The sequence below is a fragment of the Scyliorhinus torazame genome, chromosome 4 (genome assembly GCF_047496885.1).
Source record: "Scyliorhinus torazame isolate Kashiwa2021f chromosome 4, sScyTor2.1, whole genome shotgun sequence".
In the NCBI taxonomy this organism is placed as follows: domain Eukaryota; kingdom Metazoa; phylum Chordata; class Chondrichthyes; order Carcharhiniformes; family Scyliorhinidae; genus Scyliorhinus; species Scyliorhinus torazame.
Genome location: NC_092710.1, coordinates 340,017,133 through 340,034,371, shown reverse-complemented (window position 1 = coordinate 340,034,371; position 17,239 = coordinate 340,017,133). Strand labels below are relative to the sequence as shown.

Here is a 17,239-nt window from a genome sequence, read left to right as displayed (position 1 = left end):
ACCGAAAGTACTCCGACCTCCGCCGATTCGTAGCCACACTCGCCACCAGGGCTCTATACAGCAGCCTGACCCAGCTGATGAACCCCTACCCGAACCCAAACCTCCGCCGCACTTCCCAAAGATACTCCCACTCCACCCGGTCAAAGGCCTTCTCCGTGTCCATAGCTGCCACTACCTCCGCTTCCCCCTTCACCGGGAGCATCATAATCACATTGAGGAGCCTCCGCACATTTGTATTTAATTGCCCACCCTTCACAAATCCCGTCTGGTCCTCATGAATCACCCCCGGGACACAGTCCTCAATTCTCGTAGCCAGCACCTTTGCCAGCAACTTAGCATCAACATTGAGGAGCGAGATCGGTCTATACCACCCACATTGCAGTGGATTCTTGTCCGGCTTCAGGATCAAAGAAATCAGCGCCTTAGACATTGTCGGGGGCAAGGTCTTCCCCCCCCCCCCCCCCTCGCCTTATTGAAAGTCCTCACTAGCAACGGGCCCGGCAGGTCCACGTATTTCCTGTAGAATTCAACCGGGAACCCATTCGGCCCCGGGGTCTTACCCGCCTGCATGCTCCCCAATCCTTTAACCAGCTCCTCCAGCCCAATCGGCGCCCCAAACCAGCCACCTCCTCCACCCTCGGGAAACTCAGCTGATCTAAGAATCATCGTATCCCCTCCTCCCCCGCTGGGGGCTCAGACCTATACAGATCCCCATAGAAGTAACTAAATACCCTGTTTATCCTCACCGCACTCCGCACCGTATTTCCCCCCTCTATCCTTAACTCCACCAATCTCCCTCGCTATCTCCCTCGCTGCCTCCCTCTTACGAAGCTGGTGTGCCAGCATCCGACTCGCCTTCTCCCCATATTCATACGCCTGCGCTTTCCTCCACTGTGCCTCTGCTTTCCCTGTGGTCAACAGGTCGAACTCCGTCTGGACCCAGCATGTGTTTAATGAATCCGACATCATCCCAATTCGGGGCATATACGTTCACCAGTACCATCCGCACCCTCTGCAACCTACCGCTCACCATCACAAATCGACCTCCATTATCCACTACAATATTCATTGCCTCAAACGACACCCAGCTTCCCCACCAGTATTTCAACCCCTCTGTTCTTCGCATGCAGCCCTGAATGAAAGACCTGCCCTACCTATCCCTTTCTCAGCCTAACCTGATCTGCCGCCTTCAGATGTGTCTCCTGGAGCATAACCACGTCTGCCTTCAGTCCCTCTAAGTGCGCGAACACCCGGACCCTCTTGACCAGCCCGTTCAGGCCCCTCACATTCCAAGTTATCAGCCGGATTGTGGGGCTACTCTTCCCCCCCCCCCCCCCTCCCCCGCCCCCTGCCGACTAGCCATCTCCTTTTCTAGGCCAGCCACGTGCCCGCGCCTCCCACACCCTCCAGTCCCCCAGGCGGCGGACCCCCGCCCCGACTACCTCTCCTACTTCCAGCTCCCTTTTGGCCAATGCAGCAGCAACCCTGTTTCCCCCCCCCCTTCCACCCGCTAGATCCACATCTAGCCATTTTGCTCCCCCCATGATACTCCCGTAAGTCAGCTGACTCCTGCAGACCCCGGCCTCTCCCGCCATTCCATCGACCCCCCAGTGTGAGAATCCCCCCATACCTTGGCAGTCAGTGTGCGCTCCTCTCCAGCACCGCCCCCCCATCCTTCCCTACCACAGGAAAAAGCCCGCGCTTTCCTGAGCCGGCCCCGCCCCCTCTGGCGCAGCTCCTTTTTGCGGCCTTACCCCAACTCCCCATCCCCGCGCCTCCACTCCCCCTCTTCCTCTGTGGGGCCCTGCCCCTCCAACACCGATGCCCACACTCTCCCACAGCCCCCACATCAAATCCATTCACCCATCCCCCCCAGCACTCAAACCCAGAACATTCCCCATACGCAATAAACACAGTAAACATCCCCCCACGACCAACCCTCAATTTGAGTCCAACTTTTCAGTTTGTATAAAGTTCCATGCCTCATCGGGCGTTTCAAAATAGTGGTGCCGATCTTGGAACGTGACCCACAATCGCGCTGGCTGCAGCATACCGAACTTCACCCCCTTCCGATGGAGCTCCGCCTTAGCCCGTTTAATACCAGCCCTCTTAGCCACCTCCGCACTCCAGTCCTGGTAAATTCGGATCTCCGTGTTCTCCCACCGGCTGCTCCGCTCTTTCTTGGCCCATCTCAGGACACACTCTCTGTCCATAAAGCGGTGGAACCTCACCACTACAGCTCGTGGCGGCTCATTGGCTTTGGGTGTCCATGCCAGGACCCGATGAGCCCCATCTAGCTCCAGGGGCCTCGGAAAAGCTCCCGCGCCCATCAGCGAATTGAGCATCGTGCTCATATATGCCCCGGCATCGGGCCCCTCCACTCCTTCAGGGAGACCCAGAATCCGAAGATTCTTCCACCTCTACCTATTCTCCAGGTCCTCAAATTTTTCCGCCCACCTCTTGTGCAGCGCCTCCACCTTCACCGCCAGGCCCAAGATCTCATCCTCGTTCTCCGAGGCTTTTTGCCGCACCTCCCGGATTGCTGCCCCTTGGGTCTTCTGGGTCTCCACAAGCTTCTCAATCGCCGCCTTCATTGGCGCCAGCATTTCTGTCTTCAGCTCGTCAAAGCAGCGTTTAAGAAACTCCTGCTGCTGCTCCTGCGACCACTGCGCCCATGCTGCTTGGTCTCCACCCGCCGCCATCTTGCTTTTCCTCCCTCTCACTTTTCGCTGCCTCAAGATCACTTTTTTCACCGCTCCTCTCCTGGTCCAATCCATATCATGTCGGGGGAACCTTGCTGTCACCTTCCCACACTGGAAGCCGTCGAACAATTGCCGTTGGGGCCCCTCTGGCGAACCCAAAAGTCCGTTCCCGGCGGGAGCTGCCAAACGTGCGACCTACCTAGGCATAGCCGTACCCGGAAGGCATCTCTTGCCAATTTTACACTTTACCGTAACTGATTACAAATATAATATCAAATAATGAATAAATGAAAGGAAGAAAATTTTTTCTTACCAATCACAATACTTACCAACACACGAAGAGTTAAATTTCTCCCAACTACTAATTGGAGCACTTTCCTTACCAGCCGGTCAGGTCACTGCTTTGCTGCGATGTCACTCTTCAAATTTATCCCCAAAGACCCTGTGGCCGCTGTTTAAGCCGCGAAGCAGCTCCGCCCACTCCAACAACTAAATTCCCGCCAAGATTCAAATCCACGAAGCAGCTAGTTTAAATACTCACCGCTCTACTCTGTACCTCCGCCCACTCCAACAGCTGAATTCCCGCCGAAAAGACTCAAATCCGCGAAGCAGCTGGTTTAAATACTCACCGCTCTACTCTGTAGCTCCGCCCACCCCAACAGCTGAATTCCCGCCGAAAAGACTCGAATCCGCGAAGCAGCTGGTTTAAATACTCACCGCTCTACTCTGTAGCTCCGCCCACTCCAACAGCTGAATTCCCGCCGAAAAGACTCGAATCCGCGAAGCAGCTGGTTTAAATACTCACCGCTCTACTCTGTAGCTCCGCCCACTCCAACAGCTGAATTCCCGCCGAAAAGACTCGAATCCGCGAAGCAGCTGGTTTAAATACTCACCGCTCTACTCTGTAGCTCCGCCCACTCCAACAGCTGAATTCCCGCCGAAAAGACTCGAATCCGCGAAGCAGCTGGTTTAAATACTCACCGCTCTACTCTGTACCTCCGCCCACTCCAACAGCTGAATTCCCGCCGAAAAGACTCAAATCCGCGAAGCAGCTAGTTTAAATACTCACCGCTCTACTCTGTAGCTCCGCCCACTCCAACAGCTGAATTCCCGCCGAAAAGACTCGAATCCACGAAGCAGCTGGTTTAAATACTCACCGCTCGACTCTGTAGCTCCGCCCACTCCAACAGCTGAATTCCCGCCGAAAAGACTCGAATCCGCGAAGCAGCGAGTTTAAATACTCACCGCTCGACTCTGTAGCTCCGCCCACTCCAACAGCTGAATTCCCGCCGAAAAGACTCGAATCCGCGAAGCAGCTAGTTTAAATACTCACCGCTCGACTCTGTAGCTCCGCCCTCCCCAACAGCTGAATTCCCGCCGAAAAGACTCAAATCCACAAAGCAGCCAGTTTAAATACTCACCGCTCGACTCTGTAGCTCCGCCCACTCCAACAGCTGAATTCCCGCCGAAAAGACTCAAATCCGCGAAGCAGCTAGTTTAAATACCGCTCGACTCTGTAGCTCCGCCCACCCCAACAGCTGAATTCCCGCTGAAAAGACTCAAATCCGCGAAGCAGCTAGTTTAAATACCGCTCGACTCTGTAGCTCCGCCCACCCCAACAGCTGAATTCCCGCCGAAAAGACTCAAATCCACGAAGCAGCTAGTTTAAATACTCAGTGCTCGACTCTGTAGCTCCGCCCACTCCAACAGCTGAATTCCCGCCGAAAAGACTCAAATCCCCGAAGCAGCTAGTTTAAATACTCACCGCTCGACTCTGTAGCTCCGCCCACTCCAACAGCTGAATTCCCGCCGAAAAGACTCAAATCCACGAAGCAGCTAGTTTAAATACTCACCGCTCTACTCTGTAGCTCCGCCCACTCCAACAGCTGAATTCCCGCCGAAAAGACTCGAATCCACGAAGCAGCTAGTTTAAATACAGCTCGACTCTGTAGCTCCGCCCACTCCAACAGCTGAATTCCCGCTGAAAAGTCTCGGATCCGCGAAGCAGCTGGTTTAAATACCGCTCGACTCTGTACCTCCGCCCACCCCAACAGCTGAATTCCCGCCGAAAAGACTCAAATCCACAAAGCAGCCAGTTTAAATACTCACCGCTCGACTCTGTAGCTCCGCCCTCCCCAACAGCTGAATTCCCGCTGAAAAGACTCAAATCCACGAAGCAGCTAGTTTAAATACTCACCGCTCGACTCTGTAGCTCCGCCCACTCCAACAGCTGAATTCCCGCCGAAAAGACTCAAATCCACGAAGCAGCTAGTTTAAATACTCACCGCTCGACTCTGTAGCTCCGCCCTCCCCAACAGCTGAATTCCCGCCGAAAAGACTCAAATCCACGAAGCAGCTAGTTTAAATACCGCTCGACTCTGTAGCTCCGCCCACTCCAACAGCTGAATTCCCGCTGAAAAGTCTCAGATCCGCGAAGCAGCTAGTTTAAATACCGCTCGACTCTGTACCTCCGCCCACCCCAACAGCTGAATTCCCGCCGAAAAGACTCAAATCCACGAAGCAGCTAGTTTAAATACTCACCGCTCGACTCTGTACCTCCGCCCTCCCCAACAGCTGAATTCCCGCCGAAAAGATTCAAATCCATGAAGCAGCTAGTTTAAATACAGCTCGACTCTGTAGCTCCGCCCACTCCAACAGCTGAATTCCCGCCGAAAAGACTCAAATCCACGAAGCAGCTAGTTTAAATACTCACCGCTCGACTCTGTAGCTCCGCCCACTCCAACAGCTGAATTCCCGCTGAAAAGACTCAAATCCACGAAGCAGCTAGTTTAAATACTCACCGCTCGACTCTGTAGCTCCGCCCACTCCAACAGCTGAATTCCCGCCGAAAAGACTCGAATCCGTGAAGCAGCTGGTTTAAATACTCACCGCTCTACTCTGTAGCTCCGCCCACTCCAACAGCTGAATTCCCACCGAAAAGACTCTAACCCGCGAAACAGCTAGTTTAAATACTCACCGCTCTACTCTGTAGCTCCGCCCACTCCAACAGCTGAATTCCCGCTGAAAAGACTCAAATCCACGAAGCAGCTAGTTTAAATACAGCTCGACTCTGTACCTCCGCCCACCCCAACAGCTGAATTCCCGCCGAAAAGACTCAAATCCACGAAGCAGCTAGTTTAAATACTCACCGCTCGACTCTGTACCTCCGCCCTCCCCAACAGCTGAATTCCCGCCGAAAAGATTCAAATCCATGAAGCAGCTAGTTTAAATACAGCTCGACTCTGTAGCTCCGCCCACTCCAACAGCTGAATTCCCGCCGAAAAGACTCAAATCCGCGAAGCAGCTAGTTTAAATACTCACCGCCCGACTCTGTAGCTCCGCCCTCCCCAACAGCTGAATTCCCGCTGAAAAGACTCAAATCCGCGAAGCAGCTGGTTTAAATACTCACCGCTCGACTCTGTAGCTCCGCCCACTCCAACAGCTGAATTCCCGCTGAAAAGATTCAAATCCGCGAAGCAGCTAGTTTAAATACCGCTCGACTCTGTAGCTCCGCCCACTCCAACAGCTGAATTCCCGCTGAAAAGACTCAAATCCACGAAGCAGCTGGTTTAAATACTCACCGCTCTACTCTGTAGCTCCGCCCACTCCAACAGCTGAATTCCCGCCGAAAAGACTCAAATCCGCGAAGCAGCTAGTTTAAATACCGCTCGACTCTGTAGCTCCGCCCTCCCCAACAGCTGAATTCCCGCCGAAAAGACTCAAATCCACGAAGCAGCTAGTTTAAATACTCACCGCCCGACTCTGTAGCTCCGCCCACTCCAACAGCTGAATTCCCGCCGAAAAGACTCAAATCCACAAAGCAGCTGGTTTAAATACTCACCGCCCGACTCTGTAGCTCCGCCCTCCCCAACAGCTGAATTCCCGCTGAAAAGACTCAAATCCACGAAGCAGCTAGTTTAAATGCCGCTCGACTCTGTACCTCCGCCCACCCCAACAGCTGAATTCCCGCCGAAAAGACTCAAATCCGCGAAGCAGCTAGTTTAAATACTCACCGCTCGACTCTGTAGCTCCGCCCACCCCAACAGCTGAATTCCCGCTGAAAAGACTCAAATCCGCGAAGCAGCTGGTTTAAATACTCACCGCTCGACTCTGTAGCTCCGCCCTCCCCAACAGCTGAATTCCCGCTGAAAAGACTCAAATCCACGAAGCAGCTAGTTTAAATGCCGCTCGACTCTGTACCTCCGCCCACCACAACAGCTGAATTCCCACCGAAAAGACTCAAATCCGCGAAGCAGCCAGTTTAAATACAGCTCGACTCTGTAGCTCCGCCCTCCCCAACAGCTGAATTCCCACCGAAAAGACTCAAATCCACGAAGCAGCCAGTTTAAATACAGCTCGACTCTGTAGCTCCGCCCACTCCAACAGCTGAATTCCCACCGAAAAGACTCAAATCCACGAAGCAGCTGGTTTAAATACAGCTCGACTCTGTACCTCCGCCCACCACAACAGCTGAATTCCCACCGAAAAGACTCAAATCCACGAAGCAGCTGGTTTAAATACTCACCGCTCGACTCTGTAGCTCCGCCCACTCCAACAGCTGAATTCCCGCCGAAAAGACTCAAATCCACGAAGCAGCTGGTTTAAATACTCACCGCTCGACTCTGTAGCTCCGCCCACTCCAACAGCTGAATTCCCGCCGAAAAGACTCAAATCCACGAAGCAGCTAGTTTAAATACTCACCGCTCGACTCTGTAGCTCCGCCCTCCCCAACAGCTGAATTCCCGCTGAAAAGATTCAAATCCGCGAAGCAGCTAGTTTAAATGCCGCTCGACTCTGTAGCTCCGCCCACTCCAACAGCTGAATTCCCGCTGAAAAGACTCAAATCCACGAAGCAGCTGGTTTAAATACTCACCGCTCTACTCTGTAGCTCCGCCCACTCCAACAGCTGAATTCCCGCTGAAAAGTCTCAAATCCGCGAAGCAGCTAGTTTAAATACTCACCGCCCGACTCTGTAGCTCCGCCCACTCCAACAGCTGAATTCCCGCCGAAAAGACTCAAATCCACAAAGCAGCTGGTTTAAATACTCACCGCCCGACTCTGTAGCTCCGCCCTCCCCAACAGCTGAATTCCCGCTGAAAAGACTCAAATCCACGAAGCAGCTAGTTTAAATGCCGCTCGACTCTGTACCTCCGCCCACTCCAACAGCTGAATTCCCGCTGAAAAGACTCAAATCCGCGAAGCAGCTAGTTTAAATACTCACCGCTCGACTCTGTAGCTCCGCCCACCCCAACAGCTGAATTCCCGCCGAAAAGACTCAAATCCACGAAGCAGCTAGTTTAAATACTCACCGCCCGACTCTGTAGCTCCGCCCACTCCAACAGCTGAATTCCCGCTGAAAAGACTCAAATCCGCGAAGCAGCTGGTTTAAATACTCACCGCCCGACTCTGTAGCTCCGCCCACTCCAACAGCTGAATTCCCGCTGAAAAGACTCAAATCCACGAAGCAGCCAGTTTAAATACTCACCGCTCGACTCTGTAGCTCCGCCCACTCCAACAGCTGAATTCCCGCTGAAAAGACTCAAATCCGCGAAGCAGCTGGTTTAAATACTCACCGCTCGACTCTGTAGCTCCGCCCTCCCCAACAGCTGAATTCCCGCTGAAAAGACTCAAATCCACGAAGCAGCTAGTTTAAATGCCGCTCGACTCTGTACCTCCGCCCACCACAACAGCTGAATTCCCACCGAAAAGACTCAAATCCGCGAAGCAGCCAGTTTAAATACAGCTCGACTCTGTAGCTCCGCCCTCCCCAACAGCTGAATTCCCACCGAAAAGACTCAAATCCACGAAGCAGCTGGTTTAAATACTCACCGCTCGACTCTGTAGCTCCGCCCTCCCCAACAGCTGAATTCCCACCGAAAAGACTCAAATCCACGAAGCAGCTAGTTTAAATACCGCTCGACTCTGTACCTCCGCCCACCACAACAGCTGAATTCCCACCGAAAAGACTCAAATCCACGAAGCAGCTGGTTTAAATACTCACCGCTCGACTCTGTAGCTCCGCCCACTCCAACAGCTGAATTCCCGCCGAAAAGACTCGAATCCGCGAAGCAGCTAGTTTAAATACTCACCGCTCTACTCTGTAGCTCCGCCCACTCCAACAGCTGAATTCCCGCCGAAAAGACTCAAATCCACGAAGCAGCTGGTTTAAATACTCACCGCTCGACTCTGTAGCTCCGCCCACTCCAACAGCTGAATTCCCGCCGAAAAGACTCAAATCCACGAAGCAGCTAGTTTAAATACTCACCGCTCGACTCTGTAGCTCCGCCCTCCCCAACAGCTGAATTCCCGCCGAAAAGACTCGAATCTGTGAAGCAGCGAGTTTAAATACTGCTCGACTCTGTAGCTCCGCCCTCCCCAACAGCTGAATTCCCGCTGAAAAGACTCAAATCCACGAAGCAGCTAGTTTAAATACTCACCGCTCGACTCTGTAGCTCCGCCCTCCCCAACAGCTGAATTCCCGCTGAAAAGACTCAAATCCACGAAGCAGCTAGTTTAAATACTCACCGCTCGACTCTGTAGCTCCGCCCTCCCCAACAGCTGAATTCCCGCCGAAAAGACTCAAATCCGCGAAGCAGCTAGTTTAAATACTCACCGCTCGACTCTGTAGCTCCGCCCACTCCAACAGCTGAATTCCCACCGAAAAGACTCGAATCCACGAAGCAGCTAGTTTAAATACCGCTCGACTCTGTAGCTCCGCCCACTCCAACAGCTGAATTCCCGCTGAAAAGACTCAAATCCGCGAAGCAGCTGGTTTAAATACTCACCGCTCGACTCTGTAGCTCCGCCCACTCCAACAGCTGAATTCCCGCTGAAAAGACTCAAATCCACGAAGCAGCTAGTTTAAATACCGCTCGACTCTGTAGCTCCGCCCACTCCAACAGCTGAATTCCCGCTGAAAAGACTCAAATCCGCGAAGCAGCTGGTTTAAATACTCACCGCTCGACTCTGTAGCTCCGCCCACCCCAACAGCTGAATTCCCGCCGAAAAGACTCAAATCCACAAAGCAGCTAGTTTAAATACTCACCGCTCGACTCTGTAGCTCCGCCCTCCCCAACAGCTGAATTCCCGCCGAAAAGACTCAAATCCACGAAGCAGCCAGTTTAAATACAGCTCGACTCTGTAGCTCCGCCCACTCCAACAGCTGAATTCCCGCCGAAAAGACTAGAACCCGCGAAGCAGCTAGTTTAAATACTCACCGCTCGACTCTGTAGCTCCGCCCACTCCAACAGCTGAATTCCCGCTGAAAAGACTCAAATCCACGAAGCAGCTAGTTTAAATACTCACCGCTCGACTCTGTAGCTCCGCCCACTCCAACAGCTGAATTCCCGCTGAAAAGTCTCGGATCCGCGAAGCAGCTAGTTTAAATACTCACCGCTCGACTCTGTAGCTCCGCCCACTCCAACAGCTGAATTCCCGCCGAAAAGACTCAAATCCGCGAAGCAGCTAGTTTAAATACTCACCGCTCGACTCTGTAGCTCCGCCCACTCCAACAGCTGAATTCCCGCTGAAAAGACTCAAATCCACGAAGCAGCTGGTTTAAATACTCACCGCTCGACTCTGTAGCTCCGCCCACTCCAACAGCTGAATTCCCGCTGAAAAGTCTCGGATCCGCGAAGCAGCTAGTTTAAATACCGCTCGACTCTGTACCTCCGCCCTCCCCAACAGCTGAATTCCCGCCGAAAAGACTCAAATCCACGAAGCAGCTGGTTTAAATACTCACCGCTCGACTCTGTAGCTCCGCCCACTCCAACAGCTGAATTCCCGCCGAAAAGACTCGAATCCACGAAGCAGCTGGTTTAAATACTCACCGCTCTACTCTGTAGCTCCGCCCACTCCAACAGCTGAATTCCCGCCGAAAAGACTCTAACCCGCGAAACAGCTAGTTTAAATACCGCACGACTCTGTAGCTCCGCTCACTCCAACAGCTGAATTCCCGCCGAAAAGACTCAAATCCACGAAGCAGCCAGTTTAAATACAGCTCGACTCTGTAGCTCCGCCCACTCCAACAGCTGAATTCCCGCCGAAAAGACTAGAACCCGCGAAGCAGCTAGTTTAAATACTCACCGCTCGACTCTGTAGCTCCGCCCACTCCAACAGCTGAATTCCCGCCGAAAAGACTTAAATCCACGAAGCAGCTAGTTTAAATACTCACCGCCCGACTCTGTAGCTCCGCCCACTCCAACAGCTGAATTCCCGCTGAAAAGTCTCAAATCCGCGAAGCAGCTAGTTTAAATACCGCTCGACTCTGTAGCTCCGCCCACTCCAACAGCTGAATTCCCGCCGAAAAGATTCAAATCCACGAAGCAGCCAGTTTAAATACAGCTCGACTCTGTAGCTCCGCCCTCCCCAACAGCTGAATTCCCGCCGAAAAGACTCGAATCCGCGAAGCAGCTGGTTTAAATACTCACCGCTCGACTCTGTAGCTCCGCCCACCCCAACAGCTGAATTCCCGCCGAAAAGACTTAAATCCACGAAGCAGCTAGTTTAAATACTGCTCGACTCTGTAGCTCCGCCCTCCCCAACAGCTGAATTCCCACCGAAAAGACTCAAATCCGCGAAGCAGCGAGTTTAAATACTCACCGCTCGACTCTGTAGCTCCGCCCACCCCAACAGCTGAATTCCCGCCGAAAAGACTCAAATCCGCGAAGCAGCTAGTTTAAATACTCAGTGCTCGACTCTGTAGCTCCGCCCACTCCAACAGCTGAATTCCCGCCGAAAAGTCTCGGATCCGCGAAGCAGCTAGTTTAAATACTCACCGCTCGACTTTGTAGCTCCGCCCACTCCAACAGCTGAATTTCCGCTGAAAAGACTCAAATCCGCGAAGCAGCTAGTTTAAATACCGCTCGACTCTGTAGCTCCGCCCACTCCAACAGCTGAATTCCCGCCGAAAAGACTCAAATCCGCGAAGCAGCTAGTTTAAATACTCAGTGCTCGACTCTGTAGCTCCGCCCACCCCAACAGCTGAATTCCCGCCGAAAAGACTCAAATCCGCGAAGCAGCTGGTTTAAATACTCACCGCTCGACTCTGTAGCTCCGCCCACTCCAACAGCTGAATTCCCGCCGAAAAAGTCATCCTACTTCATCCATTCAGGTAAAACCACCTGCTCCCTTTATCTCTCGCCCAGTACGATCTGTCTTGATTCTGAATTTATTCCAAGGTTTTTGCCCCCACTACACAATCTGGAAATCCATTCCACGTGTGGGTTGCTCCATGTGAAAGTTTGAATCCTGGCGCATCCAGTTTAGTTTAGAATGAAGCACTAGATTTACCATTTTGTGTACCGTTGCAATATTGTATACCTCTGAGCTCTACTGTGAGTCATCAGCCCAAGTTTCTCCAACCTTTCCTCATTTCAGATCCTTGGCACCGGGGATAGGTTCTGCCAAGCCTTCCACCGTCTAAATTTGAAGTCCTCCAGAACTCTGCTGTCTGTATCCTACCTCACACCAAGGCTCATTTACCTATGACCCCAGTGCTCGAAGACTTTGATTGACTTCTCATGAATCAGCAGCTTGATTTTAAAATTCTCAATGATTTGCAAACTCCTTCATGGACCTTACGATTCACTATCTAACCTCCTCCAATCCCACATCCCTTAGATCTCTGTGATCTTCCAACTCTGATCTTCTTCTCATTGTTGATTTTAATCACTCTACCATTAGCGGCCATGCTTCCAGCTGCCAAGGCTGTAAACTCAGATTCCTTCCTTGAGCCTCTCCACCTCTGAGCCTCTCCTTTTAAGGGCTCCTAAAAAGCTACATCTTTGAACAAGCTTTTGGTCATCTTCCCAAATATCTCATGTGGCTTGAAGTCATATTTTGGTCATCTCACTACATCAAGAATGTTGTATAAAGTTGTCGTCTCCTGGACTGCGTCCCTTCCACCTCCTGGAGTCTAATTGCTTCTTTTGTACATTCATGTCCAAAATTAGACATGATATTTCACTTGTGTGGTCTGTTAATGAAACCTTATTCTCCAAATATGATGGATGATTCTCTAAGTCTGAATAAAGATTGTAGACTTCCAGTTATACTTTACTCAAGGGTTTGTTCTGTTTCCAGAGCTTAACTAGATATAATACAGTCAAGAGGTATGACCAGTGAAGCTAAGGTAAACTGCCTATGCTGAGCTGTCTCTGTCTGCTGCTGCTCACCAGCCCTGTGCTTCTGAAAGAGGCAGATCTTACCTTGGGCTGGACCCTTTATACCCGTCTCTGATGCCCTCTAGTGATGCTGTGGTTGTTACATCTCTCTGCAGTCCCTGGTGTATGTGCAGGTGTATGTACAGATGTACAGATCACTACACACTTCATTAATCTCTCAGCATCTTTTGTAAACGGTCATTCTCTCTGTACATTGTAGCTTTTCATACACCTGTACTCCTTCCAAAACCACCATAGTTTTTTTCTGGTATATGTTCTAAGCCATGGTCCTTGCGTACGCTGGAAGAATTCCTTTTGTTTTGCTAATGGTCTTTTTGCCTCAACAGGCAAAGAATTCAGGAAATGGAAGGAGAACTGCAGAAGACTGAGAGATCATTCAAAAATCAGGTAACTGGGAAGGTGTTCTCTAATGCTCAATTATAGCATTGAGTCTTTGAGGAATCAGGGAGTAGGGTAGATTTTGCTTTTTGTTTCTAACCTGAAGTTGGTGACTCCTGGCCCCAAACCTGTACTTTCTTAACACGGCCACAGTACTGATGAATCCAGAGGTCATGACACAAAAGCAGGTTGAGTTGAATATAGAGCAGGTTGAGTTGAATATAGAGCAGGTTGAGTTGAATATAGAGCAGGTTGAGTTGAATATAGAGCAGGTTGAGTTGAATATAGAGCAGGTTGAGTTGAATATAGAGCAGGTTGAGTTGAATATAGAGCAGGTTGAGTCGAATATAGAGCAGGTTGAGTCGAATATAGAGCAGGTCGAGTCGAATGTTGAGCAGGTCGAGTCGAATGTTGAGCAGGTCGAGTCGAATGTTGAGCAGGTCGAGTTGAATGTTGAGCAGGTCGAGTTGAATGTTGAGCAGGTCGAGTTGAATGTTGAGCAGGTCGAGTTGAATGTTGAGCAGGTCGAGTTGAATGTTGAGCAGGTAGAGTTGAATGTAGAGCAGGTCGAGTTGAATGTAGAGCAGATCGAGCCGAATGTAGAGCAGATCGAGCCGAATGTAGAGCAGATCGAGCCGAATGTAGAGCAGATCGAGCCGAATGTAGAGCAGATCGAGCCGAATGTAGAGCAGATCGAGCCGAATGTAGAGCAGATCGAGCCGAATGTAGAGCAGATCGAGCCGAATGTAGAGCAGATCGAGCCGAATGTAGAGCAGATCGAGCCGAATGTAGAGCAGATCGAGCCGAATGTAGAGCAGATCGAGCCGAATGTAGAGCAGATCGAGCCTGAATATAGAGTGCATGAAAAAGATAGAAATCCATGCCTTTGTCGCTCGGCTATTCCAGTGCTGCCCTGGTCAGAATGTTGCCTGGTATGGAGGGAAGATCTTATGAGGAAAGGCTGAGGGACTTAAGGCTGTTTTCGTTAGAGAGAAGAAGGTTAAGAGGTGACTTAATTGAGGCATACAAGATGATCAGAGGATTGGATAGGGTGGACAGTGAGAGCCTTTTTCCTCGGATGGTGATGTCTAGGACAAGGGGACATAGCTTTAAATTGAGGGAAGATAGATATAGGACAGATGTCAGAGGAAGGTTCTTTACTCAGAGTAGTAAGGGCGTGGAATGCCCTGCCTGCAACAGTAGTGGACTCGCCAACACTAAGGGCATTCAAATGGTCATTGGATAGACATATGGACGATAAGGGAATAGTGTCGATGGGCTTTAGAGTGGTTTCACAGGTCGGCGCAACATCGAGGGCCGAAGGGCCTGTACTGCGCTGTTATGTTCTATGTTCTATCTTCCATCCTCTGTTAATTGCTAAAGATCTGAAGGGTGACATGTGGCGCAGTGGTTAGCACTGGGACTGCGGCGCTGAGGACCTGGGTTTGAATCCCGGCCCTGGGTCAATGTCCGTGTGGAGTTTGCACATTCTCCCCATGTCTGCGTGGGTTTCACCACCACAACCCAAAGATATGCTGGTTAGCTGGATTGGCCACACTAAATTGCCCCTTAATTGGAGAAAAAATAATTGGGAACTCTAAATTAAAAAAAAAAAAAGATCTGCTTCCCTTCCTCACACACCAAATTCCCTTTCTGAGATACAGTGGCTGCTGGCCTCCTGATGCCTCATTTGAAATTCTCAACCTCCCTGTTTAAATCTACGATGACCTTGTTCCTCTGTATCCCCATAACCTTCAGTGCTACAGCCTCATCCACACAACCTACCTGAAACATTACGTTCCTCTGATTCTGACTTTGTGCATTTGCCATCACACATGCTGGTCTAGCCAGCAGCACTCCAATCCAACAAATGAATAAAAACAAAGTGGTCAAGGTTTGGTGCTGTGGAATTCCCTTCCTAAACCCCTCTACTTCTTCACCTCCAACTGTTCCTATCCCTCCTTAAAGCACAAGCTTTTCAATCAAGACTTTGTTTATGCCTCTTAATATCTCCTTTGGTTGATATACATTTTTTTTCTCTTACATTTCTGATTAGCAAATTGAGTGCTATATAAACTCCAGTTATTATTGAAGAAAGACTGGATGTCTATGAAAATTGTAAAAACTATTTCATAGGAAGTGGGCATCAGTGGCTAGGCTAAATTGTCCATGAGAATCTTGAACTGCAGTAGTCCCATGTAGCATAAATACCACTCAATGCTGTTAGGAAGGGAATTCCAGGATTTTGATCCAGCAACAGGGAAAGAAAGGTAATATCGTCCCAAGTCGGATGGCATGTGGCTTGGAGGGGAACGTGCAGGTGGTAATGTTCCCATCCATATGCTGCCCGTGCCCTTCTAGTCGGTGAGGGTCATTGGCTTGGAAGGTGCTGTTAAAGAAGTCGAGGTGTTGCTGCAATGCATCTTGTACATTGTATAAACTGTGTGTTGGTGGTGGATGGGGTGAAATTCAGGTGGGCTGCTTTGTCCTGGATGATAAGCTTCTGAGTGTTAATGAAGCTACATTCACCCAGGCAAGTGGAGAGTATTTCACCATACTCCCAATTTGTTCCTTGTGAATGGTGGTTCCCGGAGTCTGCTCTGCCATTCAATAAGATCGTGGCTGAACTGATTGTAATCTCTACCCCACATTCCTGCCTACCCCCAATACCTTTCACCCCTTTGTTAATCAAGAATCTATCGAGCACTGCCTTAAAAATGTTCAAGAATCCACGTGCGCAAGGCTCAGCCTGACGCAGCTAAAAGTGGTACACAGAGCCCACTTAACAAGAACCCGTATGAGTAGGTTCTTCCCGGAGATGGAGGATAGATGTGAACGGTGCCAAGGAGGCCCGGCCAACCACGCCCACATGTTCTGGTCTTGCCCCAGACTTACGGGATACTGGACAGCCTTCTTCGAGGCAATGTCCAAAGTGATGGGGATGAGGGTGGAGCCATGCCCGAAAGTGGCGGTCTTCGGGGTTTCGGACCAGCCAGATCTATTCCTGGGGAGGAGAGTGGCTTTGCCTCCCGGATTGCCCGCCGTAGAATCCTGTTCGGCTGGCGGTCAGCAGCACCACCCAAAGCTGCAGACTGGCTGTCCGACCTCTCGGAATCTCTCCAAATGGAAAAAATCAAATTCGCCACCCAAGGGTCAGACGACGGCTTCCACAGAACGTGGGAGCCATTCACCCGATTGTTCCGGGACCTGTTTGTGACCAACGAACAAGAGGAAGAATAGCCAGGTAGCCAAGAAACAGGGGAAAGTAGCCAAAGCATGAGAGGGAGAGATAGACCGGGAAGGGTGGGGGGGGGAGACAGCTAAACCTACGAGGAAAGAAAAGCGAACCACGGGAGAGGGGTAAGGGCGGGGAGAGGGAAGAGACAGGGAACAAGAGAGGAGAACCAGGGAGGTGGGGGGGGAGGCAGGGAAATGTGAGCCGGAAGGAAAGCACGGGATACAATAACGAACATGGCATCTCCAGGAGTAGGGAACGAGGAGAATGAAGACGAAAGACTGGAGGAATGGCAGAAGCGGCGGTGAGCGCGAGACGGCAGCGAGATCCGTCCGGGATAAGCAAGCGACAACAACACCAAACCCATTCGAGTATTGCCCACTGTAATTGTCTCTCCGGCACCCAAATGTATATTTACCTCCCTGGTCTCCACCAACCCCCCCCCCCCCCCCCTCCCGCAAACAGTCGCCTACATATGTGTTGTAAATAATTTTGCCAGTTGTACATAGTTGCTGCTGTTGAGCGAGTGCACAATACCCTAACAGTTATCCTATTTTATTTTTTATTGTATTTTTTTTTTTTACTATTGACTATTTTATTTTCTTTGGTATGCTTGGGTGTGCCCTTCTCTTCTATACAAGTGTGTGTGTGTGTATATATATAAATATATATATATGTATATATAATATATATATATGTTTCTTATCCTGTGCACATAACGGTAAATATACTTTGTTCAA

The 17,239-nt window shown here is 50.8% G+C and overlaps 1 protein-coding gene across 2 annotated transcripts in view; it reads left to right on the top strand.

Moving 5' to 3' along the window:
* Positions 1 to 17,239, top strand: part of mia3 (MIA SH3 domain ER export factor 3) — a 202,134-nt gene that overhangs the window by 112,674 nt on the left and 72,221 nt on the right. For both annotated transcript variants that reach the window (XM_072500262.1, XM_072500261.1), the window contains exon 20: positions 13,213 to 13,273. In XM_072500262.1, the coding sequence (XP_072356363.1) occupies positions 13,213 to 13,273 (61 nt within the window). The remainder of the gene's footprint in view (positions 1 to 13,212; positions 13,274 to 17,239) is intronic.